The sequence below is a fragment of the Lontra canadensis genome, unplaced genomic scaffold (assembly GCF_010015895.1).
Source record: "Lontra canadensis isolate GAN:19392208 unplaced genomic scaffold, GSC_riverotter_1.0 scaffold60, whole genome shotgun sequence".
Taxonomy (NCBI): domain Eukaryota; kingdom Metazoa; phylum Chordata; class Mammalia; order Carnivora; family Mustelidae; genus Lontra; species Lontra canadensis.
Genome location: NW_022631054.1, coordinates 3037906 through 3060395, shown reverse-complemented (window position 1 = coordinate 3060395; position 22490 = coordinate 3037906). Strand labels below are relative to the sequence as shown.

Below are 22490 nucleotides of genomic sequence, written 5' to 3'. Positions count from 1 at the left end.
TCTCTCGTTCTCTCCCTAAAATAAGTAAAACCAAAAAAATAATAATAATTCCTAAGGAAAAGAAAACCCAAAGCAAACCAAAAGATTAAAGTGGTTGAAAAGATTTTTTCATATATTCTATGAGAAAGGGTCATTTCTCTAATGAATAAAAGATTAAATAAGATTCTTATACCTCAGTAAAAACAGAAACAACCAAATACACATATAAAAGGATTTGAGTGAACATTTCACAGAAAAGGAACATGAAAGATAAGCTTTACTCAGAAGTGAAATGCAAAGTAATAGTTCAATGAGATACCATGTTCACATAGCAGGTTTGTAATGACAAAAGGTTTTGGTAACAGCCTAGCAGCTATGATATAGGCCAAAGCTGCCAGACTTTGGCCCAAAGCCAAAAAATATTTACAAAGAAGAGTTTGTGACACAGACCATATGTGAGCTGAAAAGCCTAAAATATTTACTATCTGGCCCTTGGAAGAAAAAAAAAAGTTTGCCAATTGCTACCATCCAATACTACTGGCAGGAATATAAACTAGTACAATCCTAATAAAAGAACCAGAAGATAAATATATGATACTTTAAATATACTAATACCTTTGAGCCAGCATTTCAACTTCTAAAATTTTATCCTACAGATGTAATCTTTATTCATTTTTTAATTCCAGTAGAATCAACATACAATGTTTTATTAGTCCAACAGATATCATATTGCAAGAGAACTATGAAAAAAACATTCATAGCAGTAAAGACTAGAAATATCTATTCATCAATGAGGGTAAATTAATTACAAGACATACCTACAATATTATATTATGTGGTCATAAAACACAATGAGGTAGTTTTATAGGAGTTTCCCAGGTTAATTAAGTAGAAATATCTAAGTGATATCACTGATTTACTTTTAAAAATTTATGTGTATGTATAATTATTTATATATAAAAATATCTTCCATTGATTTTCTATGAATATCATAATTGGGTAGCTAGAAGACAGAAACACCAACTTTTCAAAGCATACCTTTTGTATCTTGAGTTTTGAAGCACATATATCTATGACTTATAGAAAAAATTTTTTTACCCTTATTTGAAAATGCACTTGAGATTTAAAGCTTCTTCAGAGACAACAATTTTTAATAAAACATCTAATTTGAATTTGAAATTTTGCTAGTTATCACACAAGAGATCCGTAGGCTGAACAAATCTTAATGAGGTTAAAACATAAGTACTAGTTATATTAAGACATGTAATTAACTGGACAAGAACTCTACTCATCCTTAAAGCCCAAATAATCAAACAAAAGAAATGGCTTCTGTTTTTCACAGCCTAAATCTACATGACACTACGTTCATTTGAGAATCACAGAACCAAGTGTAACACTTGAAAGCATAAATTTCTCATGGAAGACTCCTAACTGTTAGACACTGTGAACATGCTTGGCATATGTGAGGAAAAGCAAGGACCATATGGCTGGAACTGAATGAGTGAGAGGAAGAGTGCTAAAAAATGAGAAGAGAGAAAAAGCCAGAGAATAGGTTTATTATGAATTTGCAGACCATTAAAAAAAATGCAATATATTCAAGTGAGAAAGGAAGTCATTAAAAGATCCTGAAGGATTAACATGATTTATATTTTACAAGGATCACCCTAGCTTCAGTATGACTTCTTCAAGCCTGTTAAATGTTACAGGGAATGAAGAATGGAAGCAGAAAGAATAGTTATGAGACAACTGCAGTAATCCAAGGAAAAATTGGTGGCTAAAACCAGGGTAGTAATAGTGAATGTGGGGAAACAGTCAGATTTGGGTATGTTTTAAAGGTCTGTGGCATTTCCCGATGTATAAGAGGCCAGATATGAAAGAAGCAAAGGTTAACACAAGGTATCATTTCTTGACATGGGAACACTAAGGGAGGAACAGACAGGAAAAGGGTAACTTGATCTTGGGCTTATTAATTTTAAGAACTTCGAACTAGACGTACATTAAAAAGAGGAGTTAAAGAGGCTCTTGCCAAGCAATGACATGTATATTTGGAAATCAATGAATAGATGGTACTTAAAAATAATGGGACTAGATGAAAACACCTAGCAAATTTATTTACTATGGATGGAAAAGAGCTAAAACATCCTCTTCAACATTAGAAATCTGGTAGAAAGGAGGGAATCAGGAAAAGGAACTAAGATGCAACAGCCAATGAGGCAAGAAGAAAACCAGGTGACTGATGTCAAAGAAGCTAAGTGAAGAAAGTAGTTCAACAAGAAAGGCCTGAGCAACCATAACAAAAGCTACTGAGATAAAACATAAAATGAAGATCGGGAATGATTATTAATATTGGTAATGCGGAAATGAACTTCTAACTTGACAAGAGCTTTATCAGTGGAAAAATGAGTGTGCAAACTGGAGAGGGTTGACCCCAACAGAGAGAGAGAAGACAGAAGTGGGGAACCTTAAGTTCAGAAAACTCTCCAAAAGAATTTTACTCTAAAATAAAGAAAAGCAGAAACTGGATTATAATCTGCAGTAAAGACTCTTTCTGACTTTATATTTTTGTTCTGTTTTCCTTGTTATTTTTTTACTTTTTGGTGAATTGTTGTTGTTGTTTTTAAAAGATGGAGAATATTACAGCTTGTAGTATACTCATGGAAATGATCCAATAAGAGATACTAACTAATGAGTTCAGAAGGAAAATTTGTGTGTAACAGGAGATGTGATCAGTACATAAACTTCCTTCGTAAAGAATGATAGTATATGTTAATGTTAAATTCAAGTAAGCTGTAAGACATCGTGAAAGGAGAATTAAAGTTGTTTTGTTTTTTTTTTAAGATTTTATTTATTTATTTGACCGAGAAAGAAAGAGAACAGGTAGGCAGAGAGGCAGGCAGAAAGAGGGGGAAGCAGGCTCCCTGCTGAGCAGAGAGCCTGATACGGGGCTCGATCCCAGGACCCTGAGATCATGACCTGGGTAGAAGGCAAAGGCTTAACCCACTAAGCCACCCAAGTGCCCCGAGAATTAAAGTTATTTTAAGCAATTTAAGTACAATATTTTTATTTGATACTGCAAGTAAACTTCATGATGCCAGGTCAGCTTTTACTCCTGGTCTTCCTGCTTAGTCATTGCTTTAAGAGGCATACTGATATTTCTACACTATACCTAAGAATCAACATACCTTAAAATGATGGTACAAACACCAACCAAGAAATGCAATAAACACGTAAGTGAACAGTGCAAAAGGGCTGTTGCTTTCATTGCCAATATACTACTTGATGCCTTCATACATTTTTGCTCTTAATCAAAGCATAATTTTCAGAGATAAAGTAAGGTTAATTCTAATTTTAACTTTAGAAATCATGGTTCTCAGGCGCCTGGGTGGCTCAGTTGGTTGGGCAACTGCCTTCAGCTCAGGTCCTGATCCTAGAGTCCCAGGATCGATTCCCACCATCGGGCTTCCTGCTCAGTGGGGAGTATGCTTCTCCCTCTGACCCTCTCCCCTCTATTGCTCTCTCTCTCTCTCTCAAATAAACAAATAAAATCTTAAAAAAAAAAAATCATGGTTCTCTCTCTTCAACATGGTATCATTTCAACAAGGTATCATTTCTAGGGATGGGAACACTAAGGTTGCTTTTCTCTCTTAGATTAAAAAAAAGAAAAGAAAAACTCTGAAGCATGTAGAAACAAGTAAGAATAAGCATAAAACAAGGTAATCTTGGTTCATTTTGAGATATTTCTAAAAGATGATTGTGACTCATTAAAATACTTTTTCCTCAATAATAAAAGCCTCATTGAACTATAAAATCAAGAATGTAGTTTAATAAATCCAATAAAGCCAGGAATCATTAAAAAAATGAAACATTTATTTTTATTTGGGATATATTAAGGCACACTATCCAATCATTTGATGATCAACCAAGACTTGCAAAAGATGCATGCTAATCTGAGTTCTTTCTTACAAGTCCCATTCATAATGCAAAGTTCATGACTGCTCTTTTGGTTTCTTTAAAGCAGGATGACAAAGACACTTGCACCTCCATGTTTTTACTGACTTACCTACTAAGTTTTTCCAAAGCATTCAAATTATTCACAGAAACAACAAATTATTCACAGAAACTACTCACTTTTCAGAGTAAACTTCATTAGTGTAAAAACAAAATCTTACAATTACTATGACAAGTATTACTAAAAGAAATAGGTTTGGAGACAACTGACTCTTGGTAAACATGAAATTCATCAAAGCTGAATTTATGTGGCTTTGTCTGAAACTACTAGCCGCTTTTCAACAGTCATTCTAACTTCCGCCCTTATTGACAGACCCTGATTCTCATTAGGGTACGCTTAACAGTAATACAAAGAATGGTAATTCATATATATAATACTAAACTAAAAACCATTGGCTATTAATAGGCCGGTAACAACAGAAAACTTTTCATGGAAATTGGACAATAATTAGAATACAACTATCCAGTGTTCTTTCAACTTGCAGGTTATTTCCCATTAGCAAGCCAGGGCTTGTTTTTTAATAGGTTAGAATAGAAGAGGCACAGGGCTGGCTCAGTGAGTAGAGCATATGACTCTTGATCTCAGGGTTGTGAGTTCAAGCCCCATGTTATGCGTGGAGATTACTTAAAAAATAAAAAAAAAATTTTAAAAAGGCTAGAATAGAAAACAAAGTACATCATTCAGAGTGACAGTAAGTAATACTATAAAAAATGCTTGTATACACATAGGTCTCCACATAAAATATATTTCTATATGTGTCAAAGTTAGATAACTGGCAATGGATATTAACTTATTACAGTAATCACTTTACAATACACACATAAAGCAAAGCAATATGATGCATAGCTAAAACTAATGCAATGTTATATATGAATTTTATCTCACTTTAAAGAATTCAAAAACAAAACAAAAACAAGCACCCCCTAGATAATCTTGCTTCTAATGCACAGATATGCTTGAGGCTCACTGAGCTAAAGCAAAGCTTAATCAATGATTATCGGCCATCAGAATCTCTTGGTGACCTTAATGGAAACAGATACCTGATTTCCACATCACCCCCCAAAAGATTCTCGTTCTGTAGGTCAAGGATGAGAGCCAGAATTTGAGTTCTAAGATACTCCCAGGTGATGCTAATATTGCTGATCCAGAGAGCACCCCTAGAGTAACAGGCTCTAGTTTTTTATGAGCCAGCCATAAATAAACTATGCAGATAATAAATCACCACACTCAGAGGTTGAAAGCAATCTTCAGATTCATCAAGTCAAGCTCCTTATCAGATGGTCCAATTTCTTCCACGAAACACCCCACTAACCCAGCCCACTGAATCTTCTACCAACAAAGATGAACTAATGAATGTCCTACCACACCAGAAATGACTGCTAAGTCCTAATGAAGATGAATGAGTTACCTCAAGAAGTCCCAACTGAAGATTATAGCTCTCTTTTCTTGTTTGTATTTAATTATGCATTGTTATTGTGGAACTATTCAAGTATGTCATTGTAACCTCTACACATTCAATAAGGAGAGATGAGACTCATAGGTGAGATTCACAGAACGTACTTTCACTAATTTTTGCTTTTATCTTTCCCATGGTGGGGGGGGGGGGAGTTTGAAAGCAGGGGAATATTCAGAGTGATTTGATTTTATTTATAACTAAAAGATTTTATTACCAAAAGGTGACCAACAAATGCTGACACTTGAAATACCTCTGACAGAAATTACACATAATCAATTTCAACAGTCTACTTTGTACACTATTAAGGTAAAAAAAACGTGATTTTAAAGCACATTATAAAACACCTTATAAAACAAATAACCATTTGTTCTTCACTGAGGACAACTAAAGGCAATAGACTATTTAATGTTCACTGATATTTATAGTGCTCTAAAAGTAATGATCAAGAAAGCAGAAATATCTACAAAATGATACATGCAGAGGCGCATGGGTGGCTCAGTCTGTTGAATGACTGAGTCTTGATTTCAGCTCAGGTCATGATCTCAGGATAGTGAGATCAAGCCTCCCATCAGACTTCCTTCCACTCAACAGACTCTACTAAAGATTCTCTCTGCCCCTCCCCTCCCTCATGCACTCTGTTAGAAACAAAACAAAACAAAAAAGAAAACTGGGTTGCCTGGGTGGCTCAGTTGTTAAGTATCTGCCTTTGGCTCAGGAAATGATCCTAGGGTCCTGGGATGGAGCCCCTGTATCAGGTTCCCTGCTCAGCAGGGAGTCTGCTTCTCCCTCTCCCTCTCCCTCTGCCTTCCACTCCCCGTGCTTATTCGCTCTCTGTAAAATGAAATAAAATAAAATAAAATAAAATAAAATAAAATAAAATAATTGATACATTCCATATATACCTAAAAACTATCCAAGGTCTATTGAAACTAAAATACATCACTATAACAGAATCTCATACACTCTAATGAAGTAAAACATTTACATGTTTTTATAATATTTCAGTATTTCAAAGCATATTATTTTTGAAAGCAGAATAAAATGAATTTTTTTTAAAAATCATAAAAGTAAAAGTAATTTAGGCAATAGTTCCAGAAGCACAATGCCACAGAAGTATGAGGAAACAGTTCCAGTTGTGTCCTATAGTTATACATTCCTGCTATTCTTCCAATTCCAAAACTTCTGTAACATGGTTATATTATTTCTAAAATGAAACTTTTAATTTTCATCTTCTCTCCCTTCTTGCCTGCCAGAATCAGCTGATAACTCTTTCTATGAGATAAACAGGATCTGTTCATATCCAGAACCTCATTTTTTATCCTACTCCTTATAGCCAGAAAAAATTGCAATGTTAAAATAATAATTTTAAGAGCTATAAGACTGTATAGATTGACATGTACTTTTTTGCTCTCGATAGCATCAGTAAAATTGTAATACTTTCACTCTGTTACTCTTATGAGCTCATTAAACAAAAGATACACCAATTTTACTAACTGCAAAGGAAGGAAATTCTGGCACAGGCTACAACATGGATGAACCTTGAGGATATTATGTCAAGTGAAATAAGCCAGTCATAAAAACATAAACATAGTATGATTCCACTTATATGAGGTACCCAGAGTAGTCAAATTCATAGACAGAAAGTAGAAGGGTGGCTGACACAGCTAGAGGGAGGAGGAGTGGGGAGTTATTATTTAAAAGATACCAGTTTCTTGGGGCGCCTGGGTGGCTCAGTGGGTTAAGCCGCTGCCTTCGGCTCAGGTCATGATCTCAGAGTCCTCGGATCGAGCCCCACATCGGGCTCTCTGTTCAGCAGGGAGCCTGCTTCCTCTGCTCTCTCTGCCTGCCTCTCTGCCTGCTTGTGATCTCTCTCTGTCAAATAGATAAATAAAATCTAAAAAAAAAAAAAAAAAGATTCCAGTTTCCATTTTGCAAGATGGAAAATGTTATGGACTGGTTGCACAACAATGCCAGTGTACTTAACATTACTGAATTGTACACTTAAAAATGGCTAAGATCGGGGCGCCTGGGTGGCTCAGTGGGTTAATCCTCTGCCTTCGGCTCAGGTCAAAACCTCAGGGTCCTGGGATCAAGCCCCAAACCGGGCTCTCTGCTCAGCAGGGAGCCTGCTTCACCCTCTCTCTCTCTCTCTCGGCCTACCTCTCTGCTACTTGTGATCTATCAAATAAATAAATTAATTAAAAAAAATTTTTTTTAATAGCTAAGATCTAGGTAGGGGTTCCTGAGTGGCTCAGTCAATAAAGCATCCAACTTTTTGATTTCGGCTCAGGTGATGATCTCAGGGTTGTGAGATCAATCCTCACATCAAGTTCACGTGCTGGGGTTGGAGCCTACTTAAGATTCTCTCAAAAAAAAAAAAAAAAAAAAAAGCTAAGATGGTAAATTTCAGTTTGTGTATATTCACAATTAAATATGTTAATAAAAAATTAATATGAAGTTGGGAGAGAGAGAACAAAAAGTTATTAGTATCAGGAACGAAATGAAAAAATTACTAGTATCACAGTAGTGACGATTTCACAGAGACTGAAAATAAACAGGGTCACCTGGGTGGCACAGCTGGTTAAGCATCTATCTGCCTTCAGCTCAGGTCATGATCCCAGGGTCCTGGGATTGCGTCCCGCACTGGGGTTGCTGCTCAGAGGGAAGTCTGCTTCTTCCTGTGCCCCTACCCTTGCTCATGCTCTTGGACACAAACTCTCAAATAAATAAATAAAATCTTTAAAAAATATAAACAACTTAATTAAGAATAAATTTTTAAAAGCTATGAACTGAAAGACAATACATTTAAAAATTATTAAGAACTTTATGGAAATAAATGTGCCAGCTTAGATCTTCACTGTCCAACAAAGGAAGCCACCAGCCACCTATGTCTATTTAAATTAAATTAAAACTTCAGTTCTGCACTCATGACATTTCAAATGCTCAACTGCCACAGTACCTAGTGGCTACTATACTTTAATAGTATACATACAGAACACTTCCACCATCAGCAAAGTTCCTTTCAGCTATGCTGACTTACAGGAAATGCCTTGAAAAGTGCAAACTGCCAAACCAGACATAGATATCTGAATAGCACCAGGCCCAAATAACTTTACTAACAAATTAAATATTTAAAGAAATGTAATACCAATCTTACATGAATTCTTTCAATAAATATAAGAGAAAGGAGTAATTCCTAACTAATTTTATGGGATTAGTATTACTCTGCAATCAGAACCAAAGAAAGACAATACAAGAGAACTTGCAAAGCCTGGGTAGCTCAGTCGAGGAAAGCACGGACTCTTGATTTCAGCTCAGGTCATGATCTCAGCATCCTGGAATCAAACCCTGCATGGGGCCCCAAGCTCACATGGAATCTGTTTGTCCCTTCTCCCTCTGCTCCTCCCCAGTCAAAATCTCTCTCTCTCTCTCAATAAATAAATAAAATCTTTGGGGCGCCTGGGTGGCTCAGTGGGTTAAAGCCTCTGCCTTCGGCTCAGGTCATGATCCCAGGGTCCTGGGATTGAGCCCCGCATGGGGCTCTCTGATCAGCAGGGAGCCTGCTTCCTCCTCTCTGTCTGCTTGTGATCTCCGTCTGTCAAATAGATAAAGTCTTAAAAAAATAATAAAAAATAAAATCTTTAACAACAAAAAAAGGAACTTTACACCAATATCCCTCATAAATATAGATGCCTGAAAGACTAGCATACTTAAAATACTAGCAAACTGAATGAAAATATATAAAACAAATAATATATCAAGACAAAGTAGGATTTAACCCATGAATGCAACATGGGTTTAGTACTGAAATAAGTCAGTTCACCGTATAACACAATAAAAGAAAAAACAAAACCATCTGAGTAGATGAAAAGAAATCATTTGACAAAATTTAATATTCATTCATAAAAAAGAAATCTTTGAGCAAACAATATAAAGAGAAGAGAAAGTCCTCAGACCAGGGAGTATATCTACAAAGATAATAAAGGTCATTTGGAAACCGGAAAAAAGAATTTTCAATCATTATAATGTAATAAAAAGTAGAAATACATTTGAAGGAAGCAAAGAAAGGATTATTATTTAATAACTTAGGAAGGAATAACTGGCCATCTCCGTGGGGGAAAGCTGTCCATAAATTTATCCACAAACAAAAAATCAAGATATGAGAAAGACTATAGATAGACAGATAGATATAGATATATACACACACATATATTTATTTATTTTTATTTTTATTTATATTAAATTTTATAAAACATGTGCAAAATATATAGCCTAAGAAGTACAAGATTATTTGGAAACTTAATTAATAATCTAGAAACTATTTAAACATTTAGAGAAGACCTAAATAAGAAAACTGAATATATTTAAGATGTCACTTCTCCCCCAAATTAATCTACAGATAATGCAATTCCAATCAAAGTCCCAGTGGCTTATCTGTATAAATTTATATGTTAATTCCAAAATATATATGTAAATGCAAAGGACTTCTACAGACAAAACAATATTTAAGAACAGTGGTGGAGGGTGCCTGGGTGGCTCAGTGGGTTAAGCCTCTGCCTTCAGCTCATGTCATGATCTCAGGGTCCTGGGATCGAGTCCCTCATTGGGCTCTCTGGCTGGTGGAGAGCCTGCTTCCTCCTCTCTCTGCCTGCCTCTCTGCCTACTTGTGATCTCTGTCAAATAAATAAAATAAAAATCTTAAAAAAAAAAAAAAAAAAAGAACAGAGGTGGAATGGGGCATCTGGGTGGCTCAGTCAGTTAAGCATTTGACTTCAGGCTCTGGTTATGATCCCAGGGTGTTGGGATCAATCCCTGCAGTGGGCTCCCTGCTCCCTCTCCCTCGGCCCCTCCCCCTGCTCATGCTCTCTCTCTCTCTAATAAACAAAATCTTTTAAAAAAATTTATCTAGAATAGTAAAACAACTTTGAAAAATATGCCTTAGGATAACTGATTTAATATAAAATTAATCAAGACAGTGCGGTATCAGCCTAAGAACAGACCTATAGATCCACAGAACATAGTGAGCCCAGAAATTGACCCAGCATGCAGATAACTGATTTTCAACAGAAGTACCAAGACAAAGCAATAAAAAAATAACCTTTTTAATAAATGGTGCTGAATCAACTAGATACCACACACAAAATTATATATTTGACTCTTACATTACACTATATACAAAAACAAGTTGACATAGATGATGAACCTAATTATAAAAGCTAAAGCTAAAACCATCAAGTTTCTAGGGGGAAAAAAAGTATAAATATTCATGATCTTGGAATAGGTTTCTTAGAACACAAAGAACACAGACCACAAAAATAGAGAAATAATAAAATGTGTCACGGCCGGCATGACAAATCGACCAGGAACGTGAGGGTAAGAGGATGAAGAAAAGAACTTGAGAAGCAGAGAGATGGGGGCAGGAGGAGCACTGAGGAGGATGTCCAACAGTGCTAAGTTTATTCAAAGCATTAAGGCCATATATATAGTGATATTACCATAGGAGAAGCAATACATCTGTGTCTAGTTAAACAACCACGAGTTCCCATAATAAGTTTCACCATTGACTGTAAGTAGACCTTGTGACGCCAAATGGCTGATGTCAGTACAATTGTTCTGTACTGATACAGCAAACCTGAAAGTAATTTATAGGCTGTACTAGGGCAGCAAGGGCCAGCCATGAACTTAGGACCCCAACCAAATTGTTCTCATTTGTTTAGCAAGCGTGTGGGAAGTCACGTAGGTAAGCGCACAACACATAGCACAGACCCTTTCTCAGTGCTACTCAACTTTTCCCGTCCTAAACCTTTTGTTAGGTTATTCGGACTTTAAAGGAGGCACAAGTCAGGGCCTGGTTTGGTCCTCGTCTCAAGCCTTACTGTGGCCTCCCACAAAAATGAGGGTTTTTTTCATCAAAATGAAAAACTGTGCTTTCCAAGGACACCACTGAGGTCATGAAAAGCCAAGCCATGAAATGGATGGATGGATGGATGGATGGATGGATGGATATGAAGGAATTTGCAGACAAATACAGATAGATGGAGATAAATACCCCTACCTATTTCAATCTATTGGTCTATGTAACAGAAGACTTGCATCCAATACATGTAAGAATCCTTACTATCTAATAACAAAAAGACACACAACCGAAGTTAAAATGGGCAATGATTTGAACAGACACTTCACAAAAGAACATTTAAGAATGACCAATCCACACATTAAAAAGATGTGACACATCATTAGCAGGAAAATGCAAATTAAAACCACAATTAGATGCTACTGTCCTTCCCACTAAATTGCCTCAAATTCAAAAGACAAAAAGACCACTTAAATAAAATGGACAAACTCTTTGAAAAATAAAACTTGCCAGACCTGACAAAAAAATGAAATATAAAAATAGAAAAACTTAATTCTACTTGAAAATTTTAATTTATAACTTAAATTCTCACACCAAGAAATCTCCAAGCCTAAATTTCACTGGTGAATTCTAGAAAACTTTTAATAAAGCTATAACTCCAAGTGTAAACAAACTATCCATTTTAACAAAATATTAACAAATGGAATCTAGGAATATATGAATTACCAGTATTTTTCAGCCATTCCACAAGGTAAACTGGGAATATATTTTTAAAAATGTAGGGCACCTGGGTGGCTCAGTTGGTTAAGCATCTGCCTTCAGCTCAGCTCATGATCCTGGGGTCCTGGGATCAAGTCCTGCCATCAGGCTCCCTGCTTAGCGGGAAGCCTGCTTCTCCCTCTCCCCTTGCTCCTCCCGCCAGTTCATGCTCTCTCTCTTGAGTAAATAAAACCTTTAAAAAAAATGTAATAAAGCCTAAGTGATACAAACTAACAATAATTAGCCCTAAATAACAAAATATGAGAACCAACTAACTGAACTCATAAATTAGTCAATGGTGACCACTACCATGATTATCATTTAACGTAATCCTCTAAAATTTAGCAAAAATAATAAATTATATAATTTGAGCAGTCACTGGAAAAGAGAAATAAAATAATTTTAGTTGATAGGGTTTTGTATGGATAACTACAGATTCAAATTTTACTACTACTACTACTACTACTACAAATTTTACTACTAGAGGGGTGCCTGGGTGGCTCAGTCATTAAGTATCTGCCTTTGGCTCAGGTCCTAATCCCAGGGTCCTGAGATGGAGCCCCACATGGGGCTCCCTGCTCAGCGGGAAGCCTACTTCTCCCTCTCTCACTCTCCCTGCTAGTGTTCTCTCTCGTTTCTCTTTCTGTCAAATAAATAAATAAAATCTTTATAAATAAATAAATGAATAAATAAAATACTACTAGATTTAGGGGCACCTGGGTGGTACAGATGCCTAAGCAGCCAACTCTTGGTTTCTGCTCAGGTCATGATCTCAGGGTCATGAGTTGGAGACCCATTTCAGGCTCAATGCTAGGCAGAGCTTGCTTGAGATCCTCTCTCCCTCTTCCTGTAACCACCCCTCTTTTTAAAAAACTAAAATAACAAAAGATGGGGCACCTGGGTGGCTAAACTAATTAAGTGTCCCACTCTTGGTCTCAGCCTAGGTCTTGATCTCAGGGTCATGAATCAAGCCCCTCCTTGGACTCCACAACGGGCATAGAGCCTACTTAAAAAAATAAATAAAATTAAAATAAAATAAAATGAACAAAGGATAAAATTAAGGCAATGGCTAACACAGCAGGAAAATGTCTATACCCAAAGCCAATGCATATATAGTAGTAATAAAATATTTTTTATTATAATACATACAAATAAAACCAATGACACTGGTATAGAAATAAATATTTATAGTAATATATAGTTTTGTAAATATTAACAGAATTTTAACAATTTCCAAAAAGAGATTCCCACACATATAGAACTTAAATATATCTCTGTGCCAATTCAGTTCAGTGACAAAAAGATCAACTATTTAGATGGAAAGATGCATTATTTAACATCCGGTAGCATATGCCACCCATCTGAAAAAAAAAAGTGAATCCTAATCTTATCCTACATCCAAAAATAAACGTCAAATTATTAAGACTTAAATGCTAAAACATAAAAAGCTTACAAGGTAATCCTCTACAGGTCATAAAATGTTACTGAAAAGCATTAAAGATTTAAATAAATGCAAAGACATACCAAGTTCATAGATAGAAGATTAAATATTACATACAAATCCTCTGTTCATCTATAGACTCGGGAAAATTCCAATCAATTCCCAGCAAGATTTTGTAATTTTATTTTGTTATTTAAAGGAAATTGGTAAAATATTTCTAAAATGAACACTGGCAAGAATCAGCAAAATATTCCTAAAGAACAATTTTCTGGGATGTGAACTATCAGATTATCAAGATTTATCATACATCATATTAATTAAAACAACATGGTACTGCCCAGAAATAAACAAATAGCCTACCCAAAAATGTGGGAAAAACCCTAGATACACGTTATAGAGTAGGTTCGTAGATCACCATGAAAAGGAAATACTACTTGATAAATGGTGATGAGACAATCTGTTAGCATTATGAAAAAATCAAATTAAGAAACCTTAACCCAAACTATATAAACAATTAAATCTAAGATAATTCAAGGGCTACATGTGAAAGATAAAATCAATGACTATTTCAGGAAATAATATACAAGGTCTTTCTTATCTCAGCCTAGATAAGCTTTTCCAAAAGAAAACTTTTTTTAAAAGCAAACATAAAGGAAAAGACTTATATATTTACTATGATTCGATTGCATTAAAATTAACTTCTCCTTATGCAAAAACTTTAAAAACACAAGTCATGAATTGGAAGTTATTTGCAATAACTGTAAGTGATGAATTTTTCTTAAGGGTATTTAGAGAACTTCTCCAATTCAGTTAAGAAAAGGCCAAGAACCAAATAGCAAGTGGACAACACATATAATTAAACAGGTGTTTTGCCAAAGAGGAAACAGAAATGGCTAAAAACATGAAAAAATTCAACTAAATTACTAATCAAGGAAATGCGAAGTTTTAAAAAATATTAATTCCATGTTATATCTACCATACTGACAAAATTTAAAAGTCCAGTATCATCATGTGTTGGCCAGATGCACAGCGAAAAAAACTCTGAACACAATGGTATAAGTGAAAATAGATAAACTACTTAGGAAAATAAATTCTGCATTTCTGATTAAGTTGAGAATATACACGGGCTAGGACTGAGCAATCACCATCCCATATATACTCTTGAACAAGGGTAGGTAAACTATGTGTGCATGCCAGATCCAGAAGCCACCTGTTTTTTAATTATTTTTGTACGACCTATGAGCTAAGAATGCTTTTCATATTTTTAAATGGTTAAAAAAAAAAACCAACAACCGAACGAGAAACATTTCCTGACACATGGAAAATTATGTGAAATTCAAAATTCAGTATCCACAGTTTTACTGGAAACAGACACATTAATACCCTTACATACCTGCCAAGAATGCACCGCTGAGTTGTTACTATAGAAACAGTATGACCTATGACTACACTGAGACACAGGTTATGCCTCCATCACAGCAAATTTACTGCAGTGGTAACAATGAGAGCTATAACATTTTCTAAGCTCACGGAGTAGAGAGGAAGTAATAAGATCTTTCAATACCAGAAACAAAGAACAGTATTTTAGACCACTTGCCTAAAATAGCAATCAATGTACTTCCTACAATTTGACTTCCAGGGCCCTAAAATAAAGAAATTGGATCCCAAATATTACAGGTGGGGAATCTTTAAAGTATGTTCATATCTGAGGGGAGATAAACCCAACCCAACCCAAAGAACTAGACTGACTGACATTACAACTGTGGTTTGAACAAAAGTTCTTTTTGAAAGGGCTATTTAAAGGCACATTTAAAGAGCTCAGTCTTAGGATACTGAATTATACACTTAAAAATAATTAAGATTGGAGGCTGCCTGGATAGCTTGTTTCGTTGAGCAGCCAACTCTTGGTGACTCTTGGTTTCAGCTCAGGGCAAGATCTCAGGATCCTGGGATTGAGCCCCATCTCCAGCTGCGCGCTCAGCGGGGAGCCTGCTTGATTGAGGCTTTGGTCTCTCACTCTCCCTCTGCCCCTCCCAGCCACTCACAAAGGTGCTCCCTTTCTCTCTCCCTAAATAAATAAATACATAAATAAACCTTTAAAGAAAATAGCTAAGATGCTATATTTTATGTTTTTACCATGATTTTTTAAAAATTGTAATATACTTAATGAATAAATACAAATCACTGATAAATGAATGACAGCTACATACAACAGTATAGTCAAGTCTCAGGAATATATAATAAACAGAAAGTGGTAACATATACAGTAGAATTCAAAAACAATACAAAGTCCATAAACAAGTAAAACTAAAGAATATCTTGTTAATAATGTAGAGATCATAAAAAGTATACAGAAAAGCAAGGAAATAAGCAAAATCCAGGATAATAGCTATTTGGAGAGAAGAACAAAATGGGACTGAAGGATTGGCATGAAGCACAATAATGCACATTTTTATTTTATTTTTTTAATATTTTATTTATTTATTTGACAGAGATCACAAATAGGCAGAGAGGTAGGCAGAGAGAGGAGGAAGCAGGCTCCCTGCTAAGCAGAGAGCCTGATATGGGGCTCGATCCCAGGACCCTGAGATCATGACATGAGTTGAAGGCAGAGGCTTTACCCCACTGAGCCACCCAGGCACCCCGATGCACATTTTTTAAAAGCTGGGTGTTGAAGCCAAGGGTTTTTATTTTTAATATAGCTCACATTATAAATATTTTGTATTTAATATTTTATAAAAGTATTTTCTACATACTCCAAGAAACTAGGATAGCATATATTCAAAGGGTAAGAAAAACTTTTTTAACCAAGAATGCAAACTGTGATTGTAAAAAGATCAAATTTTTTTATATTAAAAACATTTGTTTAGGGGCACCTGGGTGTCACAGCTGGTTGAGCAGACTTGGCCTCCCAGAGTTTTGGAATCGAGTCCAGCATCTGGCTCCCTACTCAGCGGGGAGTCCACTTCTCCCTCTACCTTCTACTTGTGTTGTCCCTCTATTCTGCATGCTCTCTCTCTCAAATAAATAAATAAATAAAGTCTTTAAAAAAAATTTTGTTTAGGAAAAGATGACGCAAACAAAAGGAAACCAAAAAAGGGAAATCAAAAACCCCTACTCCATTATTTAAAGAACTGTAGGTCACATATTCTAAAAGTTAAATTTTCTGAGTGAATGACTACCTATCTTTTAAAAAGTATACCTGAGGGCGTCTGGGTGGCTTAGTGGGTTAAGCCTCTGCCTTTGGCTCAGGTCGTGGCCCCCCATCGGGCGCTCTGCTCAGCGGGGAGCCTGCCTGCTTCCCTTCCTCTCTCTCTCTCTGCCTGCCTCTGTTCCTACTTGTGACCTCTGTCTGTCAAATAAATAAATAAAATCTTTAATATATATATATATATATATATATATATATATATATATACCTGAATCTTCTTTCAGATTTATCTGTTACCATGCCCACTATGACTCACCTTAACAACTAATATTACAGTATTAAAAAAGCCTGGCACGCCTGGGTGGCTAGTCAGTTGCTATTTGGACTCAATTTTAGCTAGGGTCATGATCTCAGGATCTTGAGATCAAGCCCCACATTGTCGGGGCTCCATGCTCAGCATGGACTCTGCTTGGGAATCCCTCACTCAATCTCCCACTGCCCCTCCCCCTGCTTATGTGTGCATGTGTGCACTCTCGCTAAATAAATAAATACATAAAATCTTTTTAAAAATTTAAATTTAGGGATGCCTGAGTGAATCAGTCAGTTGGACGTCTGCCTTCAGCTTGGATCATGACCCTGGGGTCCTGGGGATCAAGTCCTATATCAGGCTCCTTCTTCAGAAGGCAGTCAGCTTCTCCCTCTGCCTGCTGCTTCCCGTTTGTTTTCTCTGACAAATAAAGAAAATCTTTAAAAAATATATTTTTTTGAAAATTTTAAAAGACTATAAATTGTCATGAAAAAACTTTAAGGTAACGGGCAAAGGATACTTATTTAGTTAACAAATATTTATAATTAGACAATACAGAGGAGCCAGTCCAAATGCTGAACTTATTAAAAACTGCTTAATTCACTTCAACAGGAGTTAAGAAAAATGCAGAATAAAGTTAACAATGTGCTATTTCATATCCGCCAGATTGCCAAACCTGAAGAAGAACTACAATATACATTAATGGGATGGGGGAATGTTCTTATACATTTCTCATGGAAATGTAAGGCATTCAAATTTTGAAAAGCAGGCAAGCAACATCTATTAAAATTACACATACCTTTACCAAACAATACCCACTCTTCATAACCTATGTATACATACAAAATGGACATTTTTAACCCATATAAGGACATTCTTAAAGGATTTTTAATGCATCATCATTTATTATGGCAAAAAAAAAACTAAAATAATATCAATGCCTAGCAGGGCAAAAGATGACTTGTACATCTAAATCATGGGATATTATAAAGAGTTGGAGCTCTCCCAGTTGAGGTGGGAGGATATCATGAAGTACTCCTAAATGAGAGAAAGTAGGCAGAAAAATCTATGTATATGATGATACCACCTGTTGAACAAAAAATTTTTAAAAAGCTTCAAAACCCTTACATATATTTATCTGTATACATTTATGCAAATAATGATTTTAGAAGCACTGGAGAAAAACATGGAAGACTACCTACAAAGGTGTAGGTGGGATGGGGGGATAGGGACAATAATATGGAAAGGAAAAACTGGGGCACCAGGGTGGCTCAGTTGATAAAGCATCTGCCTTTGGCTCAGGTCAAGATCCCAGGGTCCTGGAATGGAGCACCTGTCAGGCTTCCTGCTCAGCAGGGCATCTGCTTCTCCCTCTCCATCTGCCCCTCCCTTCCGCTTGTGCTCTCTTTTGTGCTATCTCAAATAAAAAATAAACTCTTTTTTTAAAAAAAAAAAAGCATTAAAAAAAGGAAAGACTAAGAGAGAAAACATTACTTGTAAAAAAAAAAATCATATATGATCAGATTCATCAGTCTGTGTTTCTATATTACAGGAAGTAGTCAACGTTACGAAGATCCAAATATAGACCTAAAAGATTAATTTTTTAAAGTCATCTTCTGATACATAATGAAATATCCTACGATAGCATTATATGTTGTGAAGTCAGGTTGTATTTTCTAAATATGGCTGCAACAGTAGCTCCTGTCTACATGGTTTTCTACAATGTGACTTTGACCCTTCTGTCAAGAAGTGAGGTATGAATACTCTTTTCTTCTAAATCTAAGCATGCTTGTGACTGACTTCCTCATAGCCAAAAGAATGTGGTGGAAGTGATGGTATGTGACTTCTGAAGGTAGGGCAGAAAAGGTACAGCTTCCGCCTTATTCACTGAACTACTCTTGCTTGGAGCCTAAGCCACCAACAAAAATGTCTTACTATCCTGAGGCTGCCATGCTATGAGGAAGGCACACAGGAGGCACTCAAGCTGGCAGTCCCAGTTTTTGTGCCCTCAAAGCCCAGACCAGATATGAATGAATAAACTTACAGATTATTCCAAGACCACTAAGATCAGGAGAGCTAGTTACCTCTCACTATGTAGTCTAAAAAACCTGTTATCTCTCAAAAATATTAACAAACTAATTCCAAAGAGAAAGTATTCATAGATCCTACTAATGGAAGTTATCTTAATAAACAAAACAAAAAATTGCATATTCTCCTTGACTCAGTAACTCTAGATAATAAAACTTATCCGTAAGAATACAGATACCCTTGGATGATTCATCACTTCTATTGGAATTTATTCTACAGAAAAGGATACACTCCCTTTGTCTACTTCAACAAGTAAACAAAAATGTGTATAGGAATACATACTTAATATTGTTTGTAATAATAAAAACTAAAAATAATATACATATATATAAAAGAGTAAGTTGGTTAAATTATAATACAGCCATACAATGAAATACCAAGTAGCCATTAGAAAGGATGGAATAGGCCAAAATCCACTGACATAGAAAGACGTTTAGGCAGTTGAATGAAAAAAGCAAGAATAGTACCACACGATCCCTATAGACATACAAAAATCCCCATTCATCATCTATAGATCTGTATATATTCACAGAAAAAAAGTCTGGAAAGATATATATTAAACTTTTAAAACTGATTATTTTTAGAGAATAGTGAAAACAAAGGCTTTCATTTTCTATTTTTCTCATTTTTGTATTATAAAATTGAATGTATTACTTTTATAATCCTAAGAAACAAAGTTGGGTATTTTTTTTTTTAAGAGAATCATGTAACACAGAAAGATTATAAACAGAAAATTAAGAGACCCTGTAAACAAAGTAGAAATCTTTACTGAATAGTAAGTATAAGCTTCTATATGATTCATACATACACAAAACATAGCTATATTTCAACATTAATAACTGTGAGAATAAAATATTTACTAAAAAATAGTAAAATTCTTACAATTAAGATTAATTTGCTGAAGATACTAACAGGGTGATGAGATCTAAACTAAATCAAATTGTACCATCACATTAATAGGACCTAATTAAACACTGTTACAGATAAATGCTTTACCTAGACTCAATTACTATCTATCTAAAGACATGACTGGTTTTTTTCTAAAATGGTACTTACAGTTCTCTACAATTTCATCAAAAACTGCACCAGTTTTCTGCTCAAACTGAAAAAGCAAAAAAGGAGAGAAAAAAATAACATTATTGTCACATTCTATCATACTTTCCGGTATCCCTCCTCACTCCCCCAAAAGCTATAATTTCCAACCCAAAGTATACAAATTCACAACATAAACAAAACACTGCCAAACAGAGTAAAATTTAGAATAAAAGAAATCCTTACATGAAAGCCTCGAACCAAAAATCAGTACATGCCCTCATATAAAAAACTTACATTTAAATCACTTTTAAGTCACAAAATACATACAGCCATGTACATTTAAAATAATAATAATAAAGACAGCCACACTTACGAAAAACTTACTAACACTTAACTGATAACTACATAAAACTTCTAATCAAAATTAAACAGAACAATCAGCATCAAATACGTTTTGCTCTTGGCCAGAAATCTGCCACTCTTCAAATGAAAGCCAAATTTTCAAATTTTCAAATTTCAAATGAAATAGGATGGCTCCTATTTCCATAATGTTATGGCCTAAGACAGAAGCAGAGCCACGTCTGAGGTAATTTTGGATCTTTAAGACAGAGATCCAGAAGGGACGGGGGAAGGCTGGGATTCACTCAGGGGTGAGGCATGCCACTCTTGATCTCTGGGTTGTAAGTTCGAGCCTCATGTTGGGTGTAGAGATTATTAAAAAAAAAAAAAGGAAAATTTTATCTATCTATCTATCTATCTAACAGAGACCTGGATGAGGGGGGAACTACAACAAAGGCAACTCTACTCAGAAGCTAAAGACATTCCCATGCTCCATTTTAGTCTGCAAAGTTCTCCTCATTTTGGAAAGTGTGAGCATTCCAGCCTCTTGTTTTTCTTCCTACTATTCATCAATAAGGCAAGAACACAAGGAAGGCAGCTTCTTGATAAACCTTGTCCACTAAAGCCCAGAGTATGTATTCCCATTCAAGAGAGAAACTTCTCAAAAAGAACTGCCTACATACCTATGTAATTACAGAGGAAACACAACAGCTGGCTGTAGTAATCAATAGTATCTGAAATGTATAAATGTGAAGAGACAACCAATGATCCCAGGTTTCTGAAATAAATTAACTATGTGAAGGACGGGCGCCTGGGTGGCTCAGTGGGTTAAACCTCTGCCTTCAGCTCAGGTCATGATCTCAGGGTCCTGGGAACAAGCCCTACATCGGGCTCTCTGCTCAGTGGGGAGGCTGCTTCCCCCTCTCTCTCTGCCTGCCTCTCTGCCTACTTGTGACTCTCTGTCAAATAAATAAATAAAATCTTAAAAAGAAAAATTAAAAAAAAAAAAACTGTGTGAAGGAGAAAACTCCAAGGTGAATAAAGAGAATCACTACTCTAGAAGGAAACAATTAATTTACAGAAAGCAAACTTCTAAGACGCAAAAAAAAAAAAAAAAGAAACAACCATGACAAGGAACTACTTGGAAACAGAAAAATGACTGCAGGGCGCCTAGGTGGCTCAGTGGGTTAAGCCGCTGCCTTCCTCTCAGGTCATGATCTCAGGGTCCTGGGATCGAGTCCCACATCGGGCTCTCTGCTCAGCAGGGAGCCTGCTTCCCTTCCTCTCTCTCTGCCTGCCTTTCTGCCTACTTGTGATCTCTCTCTGTCAAATAAATAAATAAAATCTTTAAAAAGAAAAAAAAAAGAAAAATGACTGCAAAAATTTAAATTTTACTGGAAAGCCTAGTGATAAAGTTCAGTTTCAAAAACAAAACACAGGGCTCCTGGGCGGCTCAGTCATTAAGTGTCTGCCTTTGGCTTAGGTCATGATCCCAGCATCCTGGGGTCAAGTCCCACATGGGGCTCCCTGCTTGGTGGGAAGCCTCCTTCTCTCTCTTCCCCACTCTCCCTGCTTATATTCTCTCTCTCTCTCTCTGTGTCAAATAAATAAATAAAATCTTAAAAAAAAAAAAAAGTCAAAGAGCTAGAAAAGACAGCCTGTATGATGACATGGAAGGACTGAAGTAGTAGGTCTAGGAGCAATCTCAAAGGCACCCCCACAGGAGAGAATAATGGAAAGGTGAAATAACAGAAGAAAATATTCCCCAACAAAAAATACAAACACTTGAGACTGAATGAGCCTACCAAACACCAAAGAGGAGATGGAAAAAAGATATATCCTGGTGAAATTTCAGAATTCCAAAAGAAAACAGCAGAGTAGTAAAAAACAATTATACTGTAGGTGATTCATAAAACACATTTAACATAACTGAACTCAACTACATAAACATGAAAAAGAATGGAAAGAAATAGTAAAGGCCACTCCACCTACCAACTACCCAAAGAGTTATGTCAAAGAATAAAAGAGAAACGGGACATGTGACTCAGCAAGCCAAAAAATCAAAGTACTTG

The 22490-nt window shown here is 35.7% G+C and overlaps 1 protein-coding gene across 11 annotated transcripts in view; it reads right to left on the bottom strand.

Annotated features, from left to right (window-relative positions):
• The window catches only part of ZMYM4 (zinc finger MYM-type containing 4), a 150097-nt gene that overhangs the window by 65144 nt on the left and 62463 nt on the right, over positions 1-22490 (bottom strand). For 10 of the 11 annotated variants that reach the window (XM_032877203.1, XM_032877204.1, XM_032877215.1 and 7 more), the window contains one exon: positions 20101-20146. In XM_032877203.1, the coding sequence (XP_032733094.1) occupies positions 20101-20146 (46 nt within the window). Of the gene's footprint in view, positions 1-594; positions 612-20100; positions 20147-22490 lie in introns of those variants that run through there. The other variant, XM_032877205.1, reaches the window with a different exon arrangement.